Genomic DNA, 26037 nt, shown 5'->3' on the forward strand with positions numbered 1-26037 from the left:
GTTGCAGCACTCCTCTACCTCCACCTGCTGCAACAAAAAACAAAGTCTGAAGGATGATTTTAGACATTCGTGTACGATTTGTTCATTTTTAACTTCAAGTACAGTTTTAACAATGCTTGCAATATACTTTCTAGTGGATGGGAGTGTCCTCTGCCTGAACTCTAAACCCAAAGCAATGGGTAGTTTTACAGTCAGGTGTTTTATTTACTAGAATACTGAACAAAGACAGGCACAATTTTAACTTTCAAGTTCAAATACATGAGAAATAGAAAAAAAAATGCTTGAACCTGTATGACACATTGAATAGAAAATAAGATGAATTATCATAAAAAAAGAACAAATAAACTGCTACAGCATTATACATACAAAGTCCAAGAGATGTTTACATCATGAATTAAACTAGCTACTTGTAAAGCCATAAAAAGTTTGGTAAGGATTATTTAGTGGAAAGTTTTACAGTTTACATACTTCCCCCGACCCCTCCCCTAGATAAGAAGTCACAAGTGAAAGATCTAGAATTTACTTCTGGCTTTTTGTGCTGTTACTGTGAATCACACTAATGGTCTACTGGATATTTTTAAGGATGAAAGGAAAACAAGGGGACGTTATTGTTAGAGCTAATAAAGTTTGCCAGTTTTAACACAATACAAAGGGAATTTTACCATACAGTTTCAAATGCAACTGAGTTCCATTCCCACTCAAAGTAATTGAGTTTGCTACTGCGAACAAGGCCTCAATATCAGGTTTTAATCTAAGCAAGGAAAAATTCATAGTCTCCACATCACATTAAAATCTAACAACCACAGCTGGATTTATATATCCACTCTGTAGACATGATAAAAGAAGAAAAGAGCTACATATTTCATTTTTCCTCTTTTAGTGTACATTCTGATGTTCAAAATGCAATTAAGAGAGATGCAAAAGGCAAACAATTTAAGTATTCTATCTAACTTATATCCTAGAGAACAGTGTCAATATACTGCCAGTTTAGAAGTCATGTTGCCATAAGCACATGCAGAATAAAGCATTCAGATAAAAAAAAAAGAATGAAGAAAGAAAATACAGGTTTTTCCCAAGCCTGTTTTAATTTAGCATTCATATCTGCATAGTGCCAAAATGCAGCACTATGAACATATAATTTCTCTGGTTATTTTATTCCAAACCATGAATAGCTCTCTTCTGTACGTCTAGTCAGCTTCAGTAATGAGATTTGGTATCAGAGCCAGTGATAAAAATGTAGCTTAGGGGCTACTTCAAGCTTTGTTTGCATGTGAAGTTTTATACTTGAAAAGCTTTTACAGTTTAAGAAGATTTTTAAATCTATAGGCTATAGTGTGTAATAAAAAATCCTGTAAATCTCTTTTCAAACCACAGAACATCACATACTATTTCCCCTCAACAGATTTTACTCCTCAGGGTAAAAATTCATCTCATAACCCTATTCTCCTCAGAGTATATAAGTACTTCTTAATAAAGTATAGTACGAGTAACATTTACTTGTATGTGAAAATGCTGACCCTACTACTCTTATTGTCAGTGACTAACATGCAAGTGTGAGGTTATGGAAACAGCTCCACTCCTTTTAATGGCACAGGAACCTGGGATCCCAGCAACAGTGAAACACAGAATGGATGGAAGGGGGCTCCAAAGGGCATCTGCTTAAACACAGATACCTAGAGTGAGTGACCAAAGACTATGTTCAGGCAGCTCTTGAATATCTCCAATGTGGAAGGATTCAACAATCCCCTGGTGTAATTTGTGCCAGTGCTCACTCACCCTCATAATGAAAAATGGGTTTTGATGTTCAGATGAAACAGCTGGGTCCAGTTCCTGTATCTGCTGCCACATCACAGAATCACAGAATGGTTTGGGTTGGAAGGGACCTTAGAGATCACCTAGTTCCAACCCTCTCTGCCTTAGACAGGGACACCTTCCAACCAGACCAGATCGGTCAAAGCCCCACCCAACCTGGCCTTGAACACTTCCAGGGATGGGGCATCTACAGCTTTTCTGGGCAACCATTTTTCCTAATGTCTAATCTAAACCTACTCTCCAGTTTGAAGCCATTTCCCCTTGTCCTATCAGTACATACTCTTGGTCTGTCTCCATCTTTCCTGTGGGTTCCCTTCAGGTACTGGAAGGCCACAGTTAGGTCACCCCAAAGCCTTCTCTTTTCCAGGCTGAACAAAGCCAATTTTTTCAGTATTTCCTCATAGAAGAGGTACTCCATCCCTCTAATCTTGCCCAACTCTTTGCTACCATTGAGCATGACATTAGATGGCACAGAACACACCTTTTGGTTTGCCCTGGTCAGCTGTCCTGACTGTGTCCTTTAACCAGTTTTGCCTACCTGCAGCCTACTCAGGGCTGAGATGTTGAGATAAAAATTAAGCCTGGATACCATACAAGCAGAGCTCAGCAAGTCAAACTCCCAGTGTGGTATCAACACTGTTTCAGTCACAAATCCAAAGCACAGCCCCATTGAGGCTGCTATAATCAAAGTTAACTTCATTCCTATCAGACCCTGTAAAATTCACGTGGAAAAAGTTTAAATGTATGTAAGGAACCAGTTAAAGGAAAGCTATTAGTGAAGTTTCCTATTACACACTCTCAAAGCAGATTTAATTAAAATAACTATATAAATGAAAGGCACAAGAAAGTACCTTGCACTGATACTAGAAAAAGAAATACTGTCAATATCCATAAACAAAACAAGGTCAGGCAAGGCAAACTGACTGAACTGGAGCACAGTGATAAGAAGTGATAAAATGAAGCCAAGTAATTCAAAAAGTAACATATGAATGCAGTCACTATATAGGAATATTTCTTGTACGCCTTCAGGCAATGTCATGCCCTGTCTTTTTCCTTGGTGTTTTATACAGCATTAAGTCAATTAGCCAGACAAAAGATAGTGAACAATACTCTGGGCTTTTTTTTTTTCCTTAAACTGAGATTTTTTATACAGTTTTTAAATAGTATTTAGTGTCTCTGAAGTCAAGAAAAATGATGCAGGTTAATATCCAGTTGTAACAGGTACCCATTCCACACCTGTTTGGTATGTGGTGAAAATGTCGATATTGTATTCCTGCTTGAGGAAACAAAAAGAAAATGGTCAAAAGAGTATTACTGACTAAGAGAAAATAAGTCAACCTTTCAACTAAAATCATTAAGTTGCAAGAAAAGTTCTTTTAAATCTTTTAAATCTGAATTTGGGAAAGAACTTATAAAAGATGGAATGTTAAACAAAAAACATCAGCAGCTGTACTCTGAAAGAATGTGGCTGAATCTATGGAAGGCTGTGAGAGAGTACCCATGTAAGGAAAATTTCAGCTTCTTTTTCTCTACAGAAGACCTGATTGATGATACCACTGTTTTTTACTCTGCTTTTCCTATCTAAAGCTGTAGCCTTTTCCTCCTAATCAACATATTGTGCCAACCTCCATTTGTAGTGTGTGTTCAATAATGAATACACAGTGATTAAAAAAGATTGTTTTCAGTTGTGTTTTTGTTGTGCTAGGCTTTTTTTTCCAGAATACTGTTAATCAAAAAACCATCAGGCCAATGACCTATGAGCTCTGAAACAGATGGTTCTTTGAAGACATAACCAATTCTCTAGCACAATGAACAAAATGCTGGCAATGAAGTAATTAAATAAAAAAAAATCCCCAAACTATCTAAAATGCTTCACAAAGATCACAGAAACAGGAACAAATGGGAAATCATCATGATAAAAAGTAGATATGATCATTTCTATAATTAAGAAACTATGACAACAGTATTATTTAAAAGCAAACAGAGCTGCTGGGAAAAAAAAAATGACAGATTCAAAATGCATGCAAAAATATAAGCAGCCATTCCAATGAGTATTTGGAATATCTCCCATTTAGGAAGAAATCTGTTCCATATACAATGTTACAGAGATCGGATGATTTATTATTTAGTCAGAAAGACTTAAAATAGTTATACAGAGTTAAAAGCATATCTGAGTAGAAGTGCCACAAGCAGGAACGTTCTCAACTGCTGGCTGCAGTGAGCTTCCGTGGACAGCAGATCGGTATTTCTTCAGTCCTTCAACATGTGAGGAAGATACTGACAAAAGCGTTAAGTCCTTGCCTGTTGCATTTACCACTAACACAAAAAAATATTGCATCAATCTTTACCTTCTTCAATGACATTAACCATCTTACTTCAGTTCTATGGTTTACTAAGTCCCACTATCTCTGCCCACACAGTTCCCACTACACAATGTCACCACTTCATGAACCCTTAAGGCATGGGAACTAAATCTCATCTTCCAGGTGGTAACTCACTTCTACTGATTGCAGGAAACACGGGAGAAAAGAATCTCTGGCCTCGTAGAGCTAGAAGTACCTAAAAACTGTGTCACATCCTGAACTGGTCAGTATAACAATGTTAGTTGCCTTTTCATAAATGCAAACTCCATTTCTCCAATTCAGACATTCTCTCAATCCCTTTGCCCCAGTCAAGCACTGCTCATGCAGTCACTGCTGGCCCAGTTCATGAGAAAGCAAAAACAGTTTGTGGAAGGGAACAGGTGAATAAAAGGGCCCCGTCAAAGCCCATCACATTCCTGTCTTTGTCAGGACGAACAAGAAGTTGTGGAATTCAGCACTAAACCCCTGTGTTTTCATACCCTTTTGCATAATTACACATTCTGCTCCCAGGTTTTCTGCCATATCCAAGTGACACACAAGTAAGAAGCAGCTGCCTATTGCTTTGCTGGTCCACCACTGCCTCTCCTTACTTCTACTGACATACTGGAACAACAGGCGATATTCTGATGTCTGTTTCCTAAGTTCCCACGTGGTGACAACAGCAATGCTATCTCAGAAGTTCAACTCATATAGGCTACACTGCTATGTAACCCATTACCCTTTAGCACTTGAGACTTTCCTCGACTGTTTTTGACCAAAAGGGTTTTTTCGATGGAGATACTGTTCCACAAGAGTAACAGTGGAGTGCATCTCATCAGCTCCCTGGAATATTCACACTCTCTCTTTTTCCACCTTCCCCTTCTGACATTTTGAAGGAGTGGGAGAGAGCTAAGAGGGTATGCAGCATTTGTTTTTTGGCTTTTTTTGCCAATTCATCTCTCAGCACTCCTAAAACACACACTTCACTATCTTACTGTAAGCTTCCTCTCGAATTTTCTCTATGAGAGAAAGCTCAGTTGTCTCAGTTGTACAGTTTATTTCATGATAATGGCCATGGTTTTTTGGCTTTTGAGTAAGTATCTGCACTTCCCTGAAATACCTAAACGTGCATCTGTTTTGGGAATAGGAAACTGATATAGTAAATACTTGGCCATAGAACTAGACTGGGAAGAAAGTGCTGAACTAGAGATTAAAAGACTGAGCACATGACCAGGGCAGCCTCAAAACACATAAAATTTAAGTAACAGGTGCAAGCCAAAAGGCCACCTTTATGTATGAATTGTTTTTCAGATGGAACATAGAGGAAAGAGACCTCAGAGATAAGTTTCCAGGGTCTACAATGATAGTTTCTCATTGTAAAGTTCTACTTGAGAACTGAACAGGATCCTGAGGCAAAACTAGTTGCAAGCTGTTTGAACAGCTGTTTCAATCCCAAACTCAGTGCATGGCACATTAGATGATCTGACCAACTGTTTCAAGTACTTCTTGAGCATCTTTCATGGCCAAAAAGCTAACAGGTCTCTACTACAAAATTCTGCCTGACCACAAAGAACAATCGTCTTGCGTTTAGTGCTTCTTTCATGCTATTCCGACTCTCTACTCTCAAGAGAGTAGAGAAAATGTATTAGAATCCTGAAGAGAAACAAAGGAAAATAATCAATGTATTTCAAACCAGACACACAGTGGAGGATATCCACTCTCTTCCTGCATCATTCATCTAAAATAAATGAGAAATAACTCTGAAATGCTCAAGAAACATTAAAAGCAAGAGTATCAAGTAGTTAGTTGCAGTAACCATATGTAAAGGCATCATTTCCTTCTCATTAGGAAAGCCATGCCCTTGCTTCCTCAGTTCAGGGTCAAGTCTGGCAATTAAGATCTCAGGATGAGTCTGAATCACTGCTCATAAGCATGAATAAGTGCCTTTATGAGATAAAAGGGATCTAAACACCTAAGCCAAGACAGTTGCTCTGCTAAAAAGGCTTCAGAGACAGTTGATGGAAATAGTGATAAAATGTGCTCATCTACCCTAACAGTCAGATCACAGCACAAATTCTGTACTGACAGTTCCTTATTATCCCAGCTAGCAATTTTTTTCAACAAATTCTGATATAGATAAAGGTTAGATGGGTTCTAATAAACCTATACTAGTATTGTGGGAATATTAAAACAGTTTTCAAAGATGGAACAAACTGAAGTTCACCTCATTAAACATGGCGTTTAAATACCTCAGAAAAATTGTAACAAACCAAAAAAAAAATACACACAAAAAACCCCTGGACACTTTCATCGCCTTTTCATTTCAGATAAAGTTAGTGAAGACATCTCTAGATCTTTTAATAAGGTAAAATCTAAGAAATCTCATTTCTCTTTTGTGCATCACAGTAAAGATACATAAGAAAGCATGAGTAAAACTTGCAAGAAATATCCTTGCAAGTAGATTTCATGCAAAAAGGAACTCCACATCTGGTAATATATGTTACGCATATAAAAGTGCATTCTTTCAAAGCCAGGCTTTCGGCCAGATGAAAATTGTAACAATTTACATTATTACAATGCTTACAAACCACATGCACTGGGCCAGAATACTTCTTTCTGTGGAACATCTTATTCTGAATGCAAAAGCATGGTACTAAGCACAAGCCTGTGGCACAATAAATTTTAGGATGTTCACAAGTAAATAAATACAACCACCACAGTATGTGGTGGAGTGACAACTCAACAAGGTACCAGCAATCCAGAAGGTTCCTGGAATGCATTGATGATGTCCTTCTCCAAGTCAAACAGGAACCATCTAGGAGAGGTGCTATGCTGGAACTTATTTTCACCAACAAAGAAGGACTGGAGGGGAATGGGACATTCAAGAACAGCCTGGGCTGCAGTAGTCACAAAGATCCTTAGTGTAATGAGGAGGGTGCACAGAAAGTTCACTACTCTGGACTTCAGGGATTTGCCTGGTAGAGTACCATGGGATAAAACAGAGAGGGACCCAAAACGGCTTGTTGATACTGCAGGATAGTCTCCTCTAAGTGCAGGGGCAATGTATGCAACAAAGAAGTCATCAGGCAAAAACACTAGGATGCCTGCAGGGATGCACAAGGAGCTCTTGGAAAATAAAGTACTTCAAACACCAAAAGCAAGCCCACAGAGGGTAGACACAAGGACAGGTACCCTGTGAGGCATACAGAGGAACTGTCCCAGCAGCCAGGGATCAGGTCAGGAAAGCTAAAACATTGTTAGAACTAAATCTTGCCAGGGACACCAAGGGCTACAAGAAAAGCTCCTGTCGGTATACTGCTGATAGAAGAAAGAGTAGGAAAAATGCGGGTCCTCTCTGGAAGGAATAAAGAAACGTGGTTACCTAAGACATAGAGGAAATAAAGTCACTCAATAACAGTTTTGCATCTGTCTTCACCAGCAAGTGTTGCAGCCATGCTACCCAAGTTGCAGAAGGCAAATGCATGGACTGGCAGGGTGAAGAACAACTCCCTGCAGAAAAAGATCATGCACAAGGCCATCTAACGAACCTGAAGGTGAACAAGTCCTGGGTCCTTATGAGATGCCTGTGTGGCTTCTGAGGGAGCTGGTGCATGAATTTGCTAGGCTATTGTCCACCCATTTGAGACAGCTGTAACAGTCTGGTGAAATTCCCACTGACTGGAGAAGGGGAAACATACCCCCCATTTTTAGAAAAGGAAAAAAAGGATGACCTATGCAGCTGTAGACTGGTTAGTTTCACCTTAGTGCCTGGCAAGATCATGGTACAGATCCTCCCGGAAACTATGGAAAGGCACAGAAAATCAGGAGGTGGCTGGTGACAGCCAAAACAGCTTCACTAAGGGCATACTGTGCCTGAAAAATCTGGTGGCATTCCCTGGCAGGGTTACGGAGTTGCTGGATGATGAAAGAGGAACTGCAACTGGCATCATCTACCTGGACTGGTGAAAAAGCATTTGACACTGTTCTGCATGACACACAAACTGGAGAGATGGATATGACAGATGGACCACTTGGTGGATAAAGACATGGCTGGATAGGCATTAAGGGCTCAATGTCCAAATGAAGAGCACTGACAAGTAGCACTCCTCAGGGTCAGTATTGGGACTGGCACTGTTTAACACCTATGTCCAAGACAGGGACACTGGGACTGACTGAGCACAGAGGAGGCCACAAAGATGCTCAGAGGGATGGAGCACCTCTCCTATCAGGACAGGCTGAGAGAGCTGGGGCTGTTCAGTAAGAGGAGAAGGCTCTGGGAAGATGTCTGAGCAGCCCTCAAGCACCTGAAGGAGGTGGCACAAAAGCTTTCCAAAGGCCCCATAGTGAGGCGGATGGCTTTAATGAAAGAGGGGCAGGGTTTACATTAGATATATGGAAGAAATGCAGAAATTCTCCATGGCAGAGAGGTTGGAACCAGATGGTCCTTAAGGTCTCTTCCAACCCAAACCACTCACTGACTCTATGAAATACACAGTATCTTATTCTCTGTTGAATGAGCACACAGGGACTTTGGGGTTCCATAAAAACTCTCATACCCACAAATCTAACTCCCCTAACTGAATAAAAATCCCTTTTTTTCATGCTGGCAGGCATAAAAAGAAAAGGTAGGCAGAGCAAGGCAGGTTCACAAATTTATCTTCAAATACTGCAAAATAAAACCTGTTTCATTTAGTGAACAAAATGTTACTGTTTTTTACTGACAAAATATCGCTTTCTTCTTGATACTATATCGAACTCATATACTATACGCTTCACCTGAGGACCAAAATTCTTAAAAACTATCTGCTTACCTTTGTGACAGCTTTGGAAGAAAAAGTAATTTCATCAATGAAAATAACAATATCATCTGGATCAAGTCTATCAAAGTATTTTGAACACATATCATATGCATGTTGCCACTCATCCATGGTTTCTGGTATTTTTTTAATGAGATGGTGATCACCATTCCAAAAAAGTTTTTGTAACCACACAGCATAAACAGAACTTGGTGACAGCATGCTGCCATCTTTTTTAGGAATTTTGGGAGCCAGTTTGGAAATAGATAAGATATTTTGACTTGTAAGGATGGGCTCCAGTGTTTCCAGAGGATTTTCATTTTCATCTGTTAGTTTTTTGTAATTAAGACCTAGTGACAGAGGGAGAAAGAGGTAGAAGTTATTCATAATTAAATCTGCTCACACTTCACAATTCCATGTAAAACAATGAATACACTAGCATCTACAGAACTAAAAAGACTCTAGCCCATCTCTTTTTACAAACATATATACTGACAGACTTAAGAGTTTATGATGTCCTGGTCCATGTGAAATTTCTCAGTCCCTGGAACATATTTTAACATTATACATCACTCCAACAAGGGGAATGGTTTGAAACTGAAAGAGGGTAGATTTAGATTAGACATGTGTAAGAAATCCTTCACTGTGTTCACTGGAACAGGCTGCCCAGGGATACTCCACCCCTGGAAGTGTTCAAGGCCAGATTGGGTAGGGCTCTCAGCAAGCTGGTCTAGTGGAAGGTGTCCCTGCCCATGGCAGGGATTTGGAACTGGTTGATCTCTAAGGTCCCTTCCAATCCCAGTCATTCTGTGATTCTATCACACAACCTGAAAAAAGCAGATTCTCAGAGAAGCAAGAACATACATACAATATATAGAATCATGCTAGAATTTAAATGTAAACCCTAGAAAACCTCATGCAAGTCAAGGCATAAGTCTTCACTAATTTAAAACATGTATTTTGATCATGTAACAACTGGTACTTACCAGTTGGCAAAAATTGCAAGGCACTAACTACAAGTAAACTAAATAAGGTCAGCTAGAGATAGGACATGTAGATCCATTTACATCAAAATTTATATAATCAATAGTCACGTTACTACTCTGCTTCCTAGAGGAAGAAGATCCTTGCAAATTAATTTAACAACAACAGAAGTATTTCTAGCAATGATACTATTTTATTTTATTTGTATAAAATTTCCAAGAAAACTGACTTCTATTCACATGTTTTTATTCATATGCTTTTGGCCTGCAACCTCTGTAATCACTTGGCTGTTGTTCCTTGACTCCTATCTCTAAGCTATGCTGAACACTGAGAATTTTGATTAGGGGTGTAATAGAAAGATTTAATTTTTTACCACACAAACTGACTTATTTATGTCTGACATATGGTCCCAGGATATCCTTTTTTTTTTACCATTTTTATTTTTTCTTTTCTTTTTTTTTTTTTAATAGCTTTGAAGGTAAACAATAATTTCTTGGCAGAATTTTTCTTTGGCAAGCATCAAAGAACTTGAGTGTGCAGTAACATCAGCAAGAACTGAAGGTTATCCCTCCTCTCCAAATTAATTATTGACTCTTCCTGCAATATATGAATTCATATGTACCATCTCTTCAAACTGAAGCACAGTTAGTGTCCAATATACATCAGGTGCCAATATTGATCAATTAATTCATCCTCACAGGAGGTTATGCCATACGGTGTGTATTTTTGATTCTGAAACTGGATCTGGAGTTGCACAACTAAAATTCAAGATGCCACCCAACTAACAAGCAAATTTAAAGCAGTTTAAAAAAAATTTAGAGTCCTTAGCAGCAGCGTATTTTACAGTGATTGTCTGAAAATATAGGGCTACAATCAATGCTATAATTCTGGGAAAGCAAAAGGTAACATCAAGAGCAAAACATAATAAAAAATTAACCTCTTTCAGACAAACAAACACAAAATGCATAAAGTCCCTAATATATTCTGTAATTCAGACTCTTGAAAAGTAAACTTTCTTAAGTCCTTTCAGAATATTCATGTTAAACTTGTAGCATTAAAAATTATACTCTAGGAACTTGATATTTTTCATTTAATATTTCAATAGGAAATATTGCCAAAAATTTTAACTTGCATCACTAACAGAAACCTATTCGTAACTAGTTTTTTCTTGCTGTGATCAAAAAAATTTCCAGCAAAACAAACAGAAGGCACTTATGGCTATATTAATTGTATTCATCCCCTTTGCTCACAGAAAAAAAACAATTACATGGAAAACATAAACTAGCCAAGCAAAATCATGCCAATACTTACATAACAAAATAATAAATACAATTATGAAGAAAACAAACAGTTACTCTCCTACCTGGTGAAACTGCTTTGAATTTTTTCAGGAGTCGGATGTGAGTTTCAGGTTTAAGAGCATGGTTCGCCACTTCTGAGCAGCCACAGTTTTCCAAGAGTGTAAAATAGTAAAGCAACCGCTGGTGATCTTGGCCTTCAATACTTGGGTAAACATATTTAGCCATGTGTTCATGAAAGGTTTCAGGACTGGTTTTCAAAGTCTCAAACAGACCAAGACTTTGTGCTCTTTCTTCTATTTCCAGTGTTGATAACCTGCGTTTAGAAATAACTTCTGCTTAAAGGCCGGGATGTGCCATGAAAGACTCTTACAACAGCTGCACACCCAGGAGACAGGACACTCCTTTCCTCTCTTTAGGGTCTCACTCACAAACATTTAGATAATTGTACACTCTATAAACAAAAGCTGAGCAACTCTTGTATTTCCCGATCCTGTTAACCTCTTAGCTTCGACATGCTGATTAAGGGTTATGAATACTGAAGTGGAATTCAAAGCAGGATTTCACATCTGTCACTACAGCTATATGTAAAAGGAAAATTACATCCAAGATACGTGTTAAGGAATACTTTATTAAACAAACAAACCAACCACTTGTGGCTGAATGATTCTCAAAGATCCTATTGCCCAGTAAGAATCTTTCCCCATCCATTACATTCTATTTTCTGTAGTTACTGAGTACCTATGCACACCTTGGGAGATATTATCACTGAAAACTGGCTCTTGCCTGGCAATTAATCTATTTGGCACTATTATTCATGCTTAGGACAGTTTACGAAGACTTTGACAGTTTAACAAGTTGCTTCTCAAACTGTCATCCATGAAAGCTTATGAATATATCAGGAAGCCTTGAGCCGACCTCAGTCAGTCTCACTGCTTCAGGAAATTCTCTCCTGAGTCGTTTGAAATGAATGCATTAGCTCTTCCACAGCATGAATTCAGACACCTCCAGCTGACTACATAAAAGATAATCCCTCCTTTTTCCCCTCATCTGGGAGAAAAATGGGTGCACACCATCTTAAGTTTATATCTTTCTCAACCCGAAGTTTTACCTGAATCTGAGGAAAGCAGTAACCGACAGATGATTCCTACCTCGAGTCCCCCCCGAGCCCAATCATAAGGCACGTTAGATAGTACATTTCATTTGGAAATCCGATGTCTTTTAATACCACTTGATTTTCCTCTACCTTTAAAACTGATTAAATTAGAATTTCATCATTTCCCTCCCTAAATATACATGCTGTAAGTTAAGTGTTTCTCTTTAACATCCAAGTAAAATGTCTCAGTTTCATTCTTAAAGATGATTTTGTTACAGCAAATACCACAAACAGCCTTCTCAGTTTAAAATTAACTGATTCCTTAGGAAGAATAAGATATTTTTGAGTTATTTTTACATGTACAACCTACTCCAAGATTGTTAGCATTGCAAGCATTCTTCTAATTCTACAGACTCTTCTTATTTGTTAATTTTTCTACAATATTAATGGGAGCAAGTATGATATTAATAGAAATAAAGTACCATTCACTCTTCATATCAGGGAAAGCAGACACTTGGACCTGATATATTTCAAGACTGTGATATGACTATATTTTTGTGTCCCTATTCAAAGTTCAAACTAAAAGCTAGTTGAGAATTTAATTATATGAACAGGATTGGCAGATGTCTGTGGTGTGTTCAGAAAGATTCTGAAACAAGGGGTTCTGTAATAGACAAACAAAATTTTGTGTTGCTGAAATAATAAATTGCATTTTATACAGTTTTGGTAATCAAATGTGATCAGATTCCTCAAAAGAAGTAACTTAATTTCCACTTAGTTTTTATAAAATGTGATTCTGAACAATATTCAGACTCACAGTCCCCAAAAACTCGTAATTCTTTGTCATCAAGTAATCAAAGAAATAGTTAATACAAACTATGTTAATACAAACTATGAAGCTCTTCTGAGCTTCTCCCTATGTAAAGTGGCTTATAGAAATACTGCATATTTGGTTAAAGAGATTAAGTCTTAGAATAAACTTCATTTCAGTTCAGAATGAATGCATAATGAAACATGTATTATTAATGCCATAATCCCAGGACTCAAATACACTGTAACAGTCATTTGCTGTCAATCAATTTTAAAATGAGATTATGATACAAGAAAAACATGCTCAGCAGCATATTATGCTATTATACATCAACTTTTAAGACTTTCTTTGAATTTCACTAGGGAAAATATGGTTACTCTGTACTTCTGTGATTTCAGAATTCTATTAATACTAACTCAAGGAGGACAAGAACAAAGAAAACTATAGAAAACTGTTACAAAACACCTTAGGTAATATTCTAGTCCCAAAGAAGGCAGATTGCTCTTTCACATTCACCCCAGTGTTGCCATGTTTATATCCTGTCTGTTTTGTTTAAAGCAGTAAATAATTTATCAGCATCAAAATTTAGAGGGTATGACTTCTCTCTTTTCTGGAGGAAGTGAAGAAAATCTCAGTACATTATTTCATCTTCTCCAGACAATTCACCAGGCTTTGTTTTTTAACCCTCATGTTTTTAAAATGTTTTAATGCTTTTAATAGTTAATATTAAGAGAGGTACAAACACTGCTGCAAGCTAAAGATGCTTTAAGAATTTAACATTGAAACAAACCAAATTAATATGATCATGTCTCAGAACAGCAGATAAGAGCTGCTGCATTACACTGTGAGTTCTACATCACTGTCGTCTGCACATGCTATTCAGGCAGGTAGCTTGGTCTTCCATCTAATGGGTTCATTCCTCTTTCAGTAGGAAAAAAAAATGTCTGACATAATGTGAGTGGTTAAAATAAATAAATTAATTAACAGATAAAGGCCCTGAAGCCACTTTGGAGTGGAGACTACAAGCACCCCTCCCCTTATGCCACACCAGTGCCAGGTTTGGTCTGCCATAATCCTGTAGGCTAGAACAGTTTCAGTAAAACATTGTTAAAAGAAAAAGCATGCTTCTGTCAAAAAATGAAACTGAGATGAACAGATGCACAATGTGAATAGGGAGCTCCAATATATTTATTTCCTCTATTATATAGAATAGAGATCAATAAAGAGCAAAATGTTAAAAGATAAACTATCAGTTTCCAGGATGTATTACAGGGACTGTAAGAGTAACTACAGGATAAGTTGCTGCTGGAAGAGGGAACTAAACATTCAAAGTTGTGGAAACCTGAACACTGAAACAAAAGTCCTGGAATACTCTGAAGAACAGTAAGACACATATGGACTTTTTAACCTTGCCTGCAACATCAGTTTTCACAGCTGGTTGCAGAAGCATTACCTGGAAAAGACAAGAATTCCCATACGATCCCAACACAAGACAAGTGAACACACAACCCAAACTCCACCCCCAATATAATTCAATTTTGTCATATATGAGCATTTATTTCTGTGAAATAGAATTGTATGTGCATTTGCAGAGGAGACAACTTACCCACTGTCAGTGAATAAAAATTCCAGATGGGTCATGTAAACTTCCCAAAGTGGAACACTGTATCGCTGAGCCAGAGAAATAGCAATTTTATAGACATTTTCTTCAAGTGTCCTGGTAGAGGGCAAACATGAGAGAAAACAAGGACAAGTTAGGTTAAGTCCTATGAGACAGAACATGAAAATAAATCCTTATTCTAGAAAACTCGTTTTTTTTTTTTTTTCATAAAACAAGAACATAGAAAAAATTTTAAATAAAAATACATTAAGTGTGTCTTCCTGCATTTACTAATACTCGGTGCTCCATTTGGGAAAAAAATAGAACAAAAAAAACCCTACAGAGATATTTCAAAGACAGGAACCTACTCCATAAACACTGATTCTCAATGGCAACTTCTACTCAACCCTGTGCTATAGCAAAAATCTCAGTTTTCATTTCAATTCAATTTCAAAGTGATGAAGGATGTAACTTGTCACAGTTAGCGTTTATTTGATTTAGTTGCAACACCTACAGTTTTTTAGCACAACTGGTATATAAATCCTTAAAGCTCTTCCTAGTAATTCACAGACAGAAACACTCCTAGTATGTGTAGACTAAAAGGTGTGAAGATGTCCAGCTCACTCAGTCCTAAAATATAAAAAACTGCTTTTCTGTTAGTGCATAATCCCTTTGACAAAACAATAGATGGAGAATATGGTAAGCTATGAAAGCCTAAATTTAACTTAATACTGATCTTTACTATTCCAATATAGTATGGTTCAAATAGAGACTAATGGTTCTTGGTTTTATGTTGGCATAGAACCAGTATTATTAAGGCTAATGCTGGGATATTTGGGTTTTAGTTTCAGTTTAGTTTGGTTGGGTCATTTCAGGATAATTCCAAGAAGAACACTATCTGAGTGTAATTGTTTTCAAATAGGCCTGTCATGAACAACTTCTTAAAAATGTATTTAATATGAATACTTGAGGCGGCTCTGCTTGAGCAGGGAGGTTGGGCAAGATGATCTTCAGAGGCCCCTTGCAAGCTCAGCCATTCTGTGATTCAGTGAGAGAGGAAGATGGTATGAATGCTTTAGTTGCAAAACAATCCAGTGAAATCAGGAGTGGCTCCTGGAACTAGTGGGATCTGTTCCTGCTGGAACTTTATCAGCTCCACCACAGTCCTCCCTTCCTGTCTAAGAGTGGCATGCAGCAGCAGCCTAAGGCAATGGTGATTTAAGGAAATTATACCATACAAATGAAGGACAGTACAAGCAATTTATTCATTGTCAAGATAACAAAAACAAGCAGCTGTTGCACAATGAAAAGCTGAAAAAACATGTCTACTACCTTGCAAAGAATCTTTTAACTTTCTTTTACACACCCCTGACTGGTGTCAGTGTGAGCCCAAGGACTGCCAAAGGAATCCTCACTGAAGGCTCCAGCACAGAGCACAGGCACATTTTGGATATATTTGGGTGTTGTTTCGCCAAGACTGGTGCAAACCCAACAAAAAAGGGCCTCCAAAGATATACACCAAATACAGAAGATAAGAACAGACAACTAGTGGTTAGGTAGTTGGAGCAAATTGCTCCTTCTAGTCCAAAGCTGTTTGTAAATAAGATGCAATCTCTTCCAGGTGTTGCTCCTTCAAACAGCACTTCATAAAAGATTAAAAAACATGAGGCACTTAATTAAAAATGAGAACAAATATGCTACACAATTACACTGAATTTTGCATCTTTTTCACTAGAAAATGCAGATTAAGATTCCACTGAGAAGATTAAAGCAAGGAAGCTCAAGCTGAACAAGTAATTAACTGTATCTCTGCAACTGCCCGACATGGAAGTGCCACTCTCATTCACATACAAAGAAGCCTTACTTCTAACCTTTTCATATTGTGCTTTTCCCTCTACTTACTGTAAGGAACTTTCTCTTCGTATTTACTTTATTTAACAACAGACAGTATCGATGAAGTCTTGGGTGACAATGTAAGTAACTCTGCTGTAATCAAAGTATCTGTAATAACAGAAGACTACTTGTATTGAATTTACTGTAGGTAGTCATCAAGATGTAACCTAGTGACACACTAGACATACGTGCTTATTTACAATATATACAAAGCAGGTAATTGCAATGGAAACATTTAAAAAACTATTTTATGAATGCAGTGACAAAATCTGCACAGGTACAGATTTCACAGATGTAAAGCATCAGCTTAGTGTTCAAAACCTGACCTTATACAACTACTCTTATTCAGTGTATCAGTACTGTTTAGTAGCCAATTTCTATTGGCTATGAGTAGCTATGAGTAGCTACACATGTGGAAAACAAAATATTTAAATGTGCTCTTCAAAAGTTTTATGCAGACGTCAGTTGAAAATCTGAGATTGTATTTAAAGCTTCTTATTGCGGAGAACTCTTCTGTCAAATCTCCAGCTGTGACTGTCCCTAAACCATCCGTATGTCATATTAATGACTTGTTCACAGTCTGAAGTACCTGCATGCAGATATTAATTAAAGGTATTTTTAAATTAAAAGTACTATCCTATATCTTCCAATTTTTTCGATTCTGGATTTCTGAAAGGTGAGATAGAAGCATGCTAAATATCAGAACATTTGTGGTAAAGTACTTCCAAATGACTACAGGGAAAAAAAATCGTGATAGAGACAGCAGTTCTAACTAAATTATTAAGAATAAAATACAGTTTAACAACTTTTTCTTTTTAACAATAGTTCATTCCAAACTTTGATGCATGGGCATACCCTAATAGATTGCTAGGGAAGACTTACAGGAGATAAAAGAAGAGACCAAACCTTTACCTATGGTCTGCCTTCATTAATCCCTCATTAACTTTAATATTAGCAGTTAGTAAATGAAGAGTTATAGATCCAATTATAGATCCATTTATTTGAACAACATTTCATTTAAGTAGAGCTGTTACATAGAAAAAGCTCCAATTGTAGCAGCATTACAGTGTACATCTCTAAAGCAAGTGAATTATCTCTCTAAAGGTCAGCACTACTTTCAATTTACTCTCCTAATTTAAATCTTAAAGCTATTCCATTCTAAAATAAAGAAAACAAACCTAATGCACATTACTTACTCTGCCAATCCTAGTATTGTTTCTCTCTTGTACTGTGCATCTGCTGTAAACCTCTGCACGTCCACTCCTTTGCCAAGTCCTTGCAGAGTCTGAGCCTGAGTGAAGTCGAGCAGTCGTTCATTGTAGTAATGCAGCTGACTTATCAATGTCCTGATTTCTTCAGGCCAGTCTGCCTGGGCATACTGAGTAACATGCTTTGTGACCATCTGAATCAACTCCTTTGGATCAGCCTGCGAAAATCATTGACAGCAAACTAAAAAAAAATCTCTGTTAATTCTGAAAAAAAATTATCAACATATAATTGATCCCTGTGTTCAGAACTAAGAGATTTGTTTCCATTTCTGAGAATTTTAAGTAAACAGAATTTAAAATTTTCTATAAGGCCCATTTGCTCTGATATTATTATTTATCCTTTTGGAATGTTTTAGACTACTCCACATGATACAAATATTAAAAAAGCACAAACAAACATCACCAAATTAATAGTAACAAATGCTTCAGTATGACTTAATTTATTTGTTTTTAAATTCTTCATTTTTATTTACATTGAACTAGGCAACTGATTGGTCAAACACTGAAGTAAAAGAAAAGGTACTGAATTTCTAATACATTTCTCTTGTACAGAATTGAAGAAATTGATAGCTTTTACGTGATGAGCACTAAGAGTGTTGAGCACTATCAAAGAAGTATTGGAGGATCCACAAATTACTTGAGGCACTGCCTACACCCTGAATCTTCAAAGAATTAAATACTGATCATCCATGGACTCCAGCAACCTCAGTTTTCAAAATACCTCAATCACAAATAAAACTTACTTTTCTGTGTTAGAAATTACACACCAAGTGCATCTCTTATAAACCACTAACTTCTGTAGTTAAAAACCCTCATAGCAAAGCAACAGTTTAGAACACAAAGCATGAAAAATGAATGCAGGTACCACGCAGTGTTCCGAATTATCTCAAGATCTGGACAGTGGCTATGTCTAGGCACCTCCACTTGAACAGAGCTCTGTGTAATATGTAAACACTTGGCTTACTTGAAACTTTGATTTCTCTCTTCCATGAAAAATGAGGGCACCAACAGCTCAGTGCCAAAAAGATGCACTGTGACTTCTGTGTGGCATCACCTGAGGAAGGAGTACCTCCAAAAGAGTCATCAAAAAATACCTTGGTACCCAGTGTAGTTAAAATATTTCCAAGGCGAAACAGCTGATATAACTGCTGTGATCTCAAAAATGTTGAGTGTACAGGAGCAATATACTTTGGTCTTTTACTGCAGATTTATTCTGCTACATTAGAAGATAAACTTAAGAACATTGACTAGAGTGCACAGCTGGGTAAAACATGCACCAAAAGTTTAAACCTTGAGGTGTGCTTTATTTTTTCTGTGACTTGCTGGTCATTCTAAATTGATTTTTTTTCAAGTCTTAATGGACAGACTGCTCACCAAGTCACATTAAATGCTACAGGGCATCTTTTTTCCTCTCCACTATACACTTCTGAAGCCCTCCAAACATTGCAAACTCATTGGTTTTATAAACAACAGCAGTATGTCTTTAAAGGCTGCTTAGGAAGTTGGTACTATAATAATAAAACCTCAGAAAAAGAGACGGGCAAGCAGAGCAGTGCCTCTACAACACAATTATATCAGCTGGAAACCCATCCAAAACTTATTATGTACCCTGGTATCTCATTCTATGTGATACACTAGAAAACAGTACGGAGACAGGGAAAGTCAGAGCAAGACAAGGAAACATGTTTAACGTAACTGCCTAAAACCTCCAGTCCACTGAGAAAGGCAGGTTTCTCAGACAACCTGTGGCAGAAAATTTCCTCTCTTTTGTTATGTTTCCCCTCTCTCCATTACGGCCCCATTTGTTATATTTCTGTAAAAGCACGTGTGTGTAATCTTCCATGCTATTTATGGTCCCAAGGACCTTATTTGGAAATAATGTCTTGAGGTCTGTTGGACTTACTATTGTCCAATTTAGAATAAAAGGATCATACACTATGTGAATAGCCATGTATATATAACCACACATATATACAGCAAAATAAAGTGCAAACTCTTCCATCTAGAAGATAAAAATTATACCTTTAAATTAAGAAAACACAACTGAAATCTTTTTACTGCAAGCAGTTGCCAAAGATTGTCTTATTTTCTTCACTACCAGAAATCTTTCAATCAAGTGTTATCCTGTTGTCTTTTAAAAAACCTATGGCCCAAACTATCACAGCATATGAATCCAAAATAACTTTAGAGAAATCCCACAGTCTTCCATTTGGTATCAAGATGCATAGAACTTGTATTTCATAATTTTAAGTATTCATTTTTTAACATCTTCACTTTTTTAATAATACGTATCTTTTAGAAGAAAAGCAAAATTATTTCTACATCCATTAGATACCTAATTCAATTAGATATGATGTTTGTTCCAATGAACCGTAAGAGAGAAAAATCATTACAGCTGTATCACCAGTCTTCAAAAAATGTTTTAACAAATTTTAATTGAAAAAAACATAACTAGCTAATAACAGTACCTGACCATGAAGAAAATCAGCAAAATCAGTCAAGTCTGAATCTTACTGCAGCATTCACAGAGTTTGTTAAGTTCTTGGACTTTCTTCAAATTGTAAGACAGCAATTTGTGTAAATACAAATTAATTTGGACAAGACCCATAAGATGCCATATTCAACTTTTTCCCTTTCTAACATCACCTGTCAAAAACCACACCAACAACTCTTAAACAGCTACTACACAATTCTCTGTTGGTTTTTCAGAGTCCTTTGGCCAGTCACAAATTGTGTTTAGGTGTCCAACTCCTCAGTTTGCCATATAATCTCCTCCAGTACCTCTAGACAGACGTCTGAAGAAAGCTTTCTCTCCTGTGATCATGCAGGAGGGGCATTTTACATGCATACATTGTAAATTTAGGGTAAGTTTCCACAGAAGCCACAAGAGCTGACCCAAATGTATTACACCCTTAACTTAGAAGCCTCCCTAGCATTGCTGGGGAAATCCCTCAGGAATCCCCTGCCAATGCATTTTACTCATCTCTTGGGCTAACACTATATTTGTGCTGACAGACGCCTTACTTAGGAATTAAGAAAAATAAAAACAAACAAAATTGAGAGAAAAGAAAAAACACAACACTTTAGCATAAAGCTAATTTAATTTCATTCTCTTAGATGTGTTTTACTCAGCACAGGTCAGGTTTCTATCCCTGTTGTCCCACTGGTCATTACCAATAAGCCTCAGCAGGGATTCAGGGTCCACTTGAGTAAATGTTTTAAAGCAGTTCTTCTTCTCTGACCACCCTCTGTAAGTGACATCAGTGAAGCCTCTAAATATATGTACCACTGTGATAGCATAAAAACATTTTTAAAAGGAAATATAGTTTTAAAACGAAATATGAGATTTTGATCTTGGAATGTCTTCATTCTTATGCATGAATTAATCTTCAGTTCCTGGGGCTTTTTTTCCGGGCAAGCTGGTACATCTTTTTCCCTCTTCCAATCTATTTAAGATTTAATTCAGTCATACACATCAGAAACAAATAAACAAAACAAAAAAAAATGTATGAGCTGCTATGGTGTTCCTCTCCTGCTCCAGAAGTGGCAATAATTTTACAACTATGGTAATACTAATAAAAAAAAGAATAATAAAATAAGAGAATAAAATAAAATGCTCTACTGTGAACACTTTATCACTGATATAATATTAGACCACTGTATGGCTATTTGGCTTGCTTACTTCTTTTAAGACCACGAATCCATCCAATTATTCTTAAAGAATACATTATTCTTTTGATTCTGTTTTTAATGTAAATGATCTACAGACTGCAATACAGAAATGATCAGAAAAACTGATCAGAAAAACTGCTTAGATTAGTAGAGGCAAATCTGCTTATCATCACCTCAAAGACAAAACTGACACTGTGGACCTGTCCGGACTGAGGTAGCAAAGCCACTTCCATGACCTTTTGAACTGTAATCTTTTGGCAATGGTCAAAAGCTGCCACTGTGGTCAGCCACAGAAATCCAAAGGGGAAGGCAGAGGACACGTTCCTTGTGCCCAGATCCCTGTAACATCAGGTTTGTTTTACATCATTTTAAGCAATATTAAGAAAGAAATCACAGTCCATACGGAGCCACATACACCAAGCAAAATCCTCATGGTTAGCAAAACAAGGAGATGACAGCACATGAGCACAGGCAACCAGGGAGCAGGGCATAACATTCCTGCTGCAGACACAGCTGTACTTTGCTCATTTCCCTGCCTCTGCAGTTGCTGCTCATCACCAGGGCAGCTGGGAACTAAACCACACCTCTAGAATACACTTACATTTCAGAAAGAAGAGGAGAGCTCTCCCTAATCCTTGTAGCAACTGCCAAAGTCCCTGTTGCATGAGCTTCAATGTGCTACAAATTTGATGGAGGGGAAGGCAAAAAAAAAAAGTGAAGCACATAAGACAATAATTTTCCTCACATACTGAAGCAGGAAAAAAGATTTACAGGAACAACATAGTTCACTCAAGAAGTAAAACCCTGAACATGCCTGTTCACTCAAGAAATATACTCCGTGTCTCCACAGGACAGCTTTTCATTAATTAAATTAATGACACTTGTCTTCAACTTAAGACTTTTGTCATGCTGTGAATCAAGAGTACTTTAACTTAGATACAGCACCACATGAATTTGAGGTGGCCAACCTTCCATATCACAGCTGTCTCACATCTGATCTGCCCAAAGTAAAAGATAAAATGTATGGCTCAAATGGAAGAGCAGAACACCTCAGAAATAAACCCTTACTGTCACATCACTCAACTGTGAGGATACCTCAACATTATTGTCCTTCCACTGCTGCAGCTACATGTATTGTGTGACAACAGTCTTGTTCAGGATCAGCTTTCACAACCATTTTTAACTGGGTACAGGAAGCAGCAGATCTCATCACTCACCAGTGAAACCACACCAGGTCAATATAAAAGAATACCTACCAGAATACCTTCTGTAAGCTGCAAGATGCATCAGGATCAAGTTGTACAAACTAATTTAAAAAATGAAGTAGAGAATCTATTACTCATCTCATCTCTATTATTAAACCTACAAGTCTAACACATTCAGACATTAAAACAATATTCCATTTCAGATTTAAAATCTTAAGTCATCTATCAGAAGATTTTGTATCATATTCTAATGTCTCAGCTATATTTAAGTATATTGGTTTTAAAGCTTGTCCATACTTTTAAAAAAAATGCCTCTGACCCCAGTATTGTGCATGGTACTGCAAACAAGGTATTTCCTACTGTATTTAAAGATTTATATCTGAATCATGTAGATCCAGGAATGCAGCTGTCAACTTAAAATTCCCTAGCCTCCCTTCCTATCTTTACATAGGATTTCATGCAGATGTCTCTTTATTACCAAGGACTGAATGTTTTAAAGTTTCATTCCAGATGTATGACTGCATCAAAAAACCCCACTCCTGGATCACAGCACTGCTGCAGGAATAAAAAGAAAAAATGCAAGAGGCTGCTGTTCAGTAATAAAACAAAAGGAATTGGAAATGTTGTCCAGGCAGTTGTTTTTATAGTTAAGTGACTTGTGCTTGAAGAGTTGAAAAAATTGCTCTAGTGCTCTGTTTTCATAGAATCACAGAATGGTTTGGGTTGGAAGGGACCTTAGAGATTATCTTGTTACAAGCCCCCTGCCCTGGGCAGGGACAGCTTAAACTTAACCAGGTTGCTCAGAGCCCCATCCAAACTGGCCTTGAACACTTCCAGGGATGGGGCATCCACAGCTTTTCTAGGCAACCTGTTCTAGTGCCTCACCACCCTCACACTGAAGAATTTCTTCCTCACATACCTAATCTAACCCCTCCTTCACTTTAAACCTGATCTAAATCTGTTCTCTTTCAGTTTGAAGCCATTCTCCCTTGTCCAGTCACTACACACCCTTGTAAAAAGTCTCTCTCCAGATTTCTTGTAGACCCTTCAGGTACTGGAAGGTGCTGTGACGTCTCTCTAGATCTGTCTCTTCTCCAGGCTAAACAATATCAACCCTCTCAGACTTTGCTTGTAAGCGAGGTGCTCCAGCCCTCTGAGCATCTCTGTGGCCTCCTCTGGACCTATTTCAACAGGTCCTTGTCCATTTTGAGGTTGTGGGCCCCAGGGCTAGACACAGCATTGCAGGTAGGATCCCACAAGAATGAAGGGACAGAATTACCTCCATGCCCTGCTGCCCACACTGCTTTTGATGCAGCCCAGGACACAGTTGGCTATCTCGGCTGCAAGCGCATGTCACCGGCTCAAGTTGAGTTCCTCTTCAGAGAAGGACTTTTTGCTTTGATTTCTATCAGCTATTACAAGAAGAATGAGGAATAATTTGACCCAAGAGTAAATATTTTCATGGTTTTGGTTTTTGTTTTTTTTTTTACCTTGTGTTCTCTTACAGATTTTCTGACTGATAAGTCAGGTTTAGGTAGAAAAATCTCATCATTTCATCTGACAGCTCTTTTAATGAAAATAACACATGATATATAAAAGGTTAAACTGTCAATGGAAAGAACATCTCTGAAAATAGAAAATTACTACACAGTTTTGAGTGAAGTGCCCGCTAAATTCATAGCATATAATTCATTTCCCATTTGCAGTCAGCATTACACTCAGTAAATAAGCATCATATTTTTGGTAATTATCCTAACCTTCTGTCTATCCCCCTCTTGTCTAAAAAAACCCACAACCATTGTGCTTTCTTTCTGAATAAATGATGTTATTGGCTTTTCTTTCAGAATATGTCTTTAATCTTGACCTATATGGTAGCAGCTGTAGTCGTATCCAGACTTTGGGACAAGCATCCACTCTTACTGTAAAATTTTACTGCAGTATTATGCAATTTCAGTTTAAGTACAATACTGTTTCTTTTTAATTTATACAGTTACTTGCCTGGATACATGCAAGTATTTCCATACCCTACTAATTTAAAGGTTGAAGACTAGATATCCCATGAGCTACAAAAACACTTAACTTCCTCTTCCCTGACAGCTTTTAAAATGTCAGAAGTCAGACACTTTTCATCCTAATCCAAGAGCACTGCTAGCACTTCTGAGAAATACATGTTTCTCAGTGACCGCCTTATGTTATTGGGATGTACATTTTCATTAGCAGCTTCCTCAGCTAAATACAGAGGCTAGCATTTAAAATCTAGCATTTAGCCTCAATTCTCTAAGATGTTAAAAAAAAAACCCAAAACCAACCCAAACCAACCAACCAACAAAACCCACCTAACTCAAACAACCAACAAACCCCACCAGCATGGAGTCAAACAATGAAAAAACAAAGGGATGGAGAAGCCTACTCTCTCACTCAGTGGAAATTCAGCAGCTGAAAAGTAACCTATATTGCCAACTCAGATGAATAAAATTTTGCTACAATGTTCTTTATTATTAGATGATGAACAAATTTCAAGCAGGCTGCTGGCAAAATCCATGATGCCCATTGACTGGAGGAAACAGTTACAGAAGCTTGGAAAAGGAATGTAAAAGAGAAGACAAAACCACTTGACTAGGATAAGACTGCTTCCAAAAGCTGTGGGTCACTTTTGTACTGTTTCCCAGAGAGGAACAAAACCCTACACAAGAAGAAGCATTAGCACTTATAGCAGCTATCTCCCACACTTGAAAAATCATAAAAATGTCTACAGTGAAACATGGGCAAGCTAAACCTCAACCCTCTGCTTAAATGAAAAGCTAGTTTGAAGATCATGTTTTCTAAAAGATGATTTCTAAATAGTTGTCAAAAGAACAACACTTGCTCTGCTTTCAGAAGTAGGATTTGACAGAATAGCTCATATAAGCCCTTGAGAAACAGAAATAAGCAAGACTAAGCATCTCATTTCAGAAATACACTTTAACTTGAAATGAAACAGGGGGATGGGGGCAGCACCCAACAACTATCTAACAGTATGTTTTTTCTGGGTCATCTAAATATTATTTGGTCCCAATTAAGAATAGCAATACTTTGTCATGCTGTGTGCTTAACAAAGAAATATGAGGAATATGTGAAACACTGGCTTGTCTATATCGAAACACACTGCAACCAAAAGAATCTACTTTGTCACAATCTGGCTGCAATGTGCCTAATTGCTGGATTAGTTTTTCAGGGATCATATCAGATGATGTTCAAAACTAACCACAATGGCTAGTAGT

At 37.4% G+C, this 26037-nt stretch overlaps 1 protein-coding gene across 1 annotated transcript in view; it reads right to left on the reverse strand.

The window, feature by feature from the left end:
- Positions 1-26037, reverse strand: part of NBAS (NBAS subunit of NRZ tethering complex) — a 161484-nt gene that overhangs the window by 47836 nt on the left and 87611 nt on the right. The window contains exons 41-44 of the mRNA XM_066179945.1: positions 17829-18058; positions 14746-14856; positions 11298-11548; positions 8966-9300 (exon numbers count right to left, since the gene is read on the reverse strand). Coding sequence (XP_066036042.1) covers positions 8966-9300; positions 11298-11548; positions 14746-14856; positions 17829-18058 — 927 coding nt within the window. The remainder of the gene's footprint in view (positions 1-8965; positions 9301-11297; positions 11549-14745; positions 14857-17828; positions 18059-26037) is intronic.

This window comes from Chamaea fasciata, unplaced genomic scaffold, assembly GCF_029207755.1.
Source record: "Chamaea fasciata isolate MVZ Bird 193981 ecotype frontalis unplaced genomic scaffold, bChaFas1.0.hap1 SCAF_3, whole genome shotgun sequence".
NCBI lineage: Eukaryota > Metazoa > Chordata > Aves > Passeriformes > Sylviidae > Chamaea > Chamaea fasciata.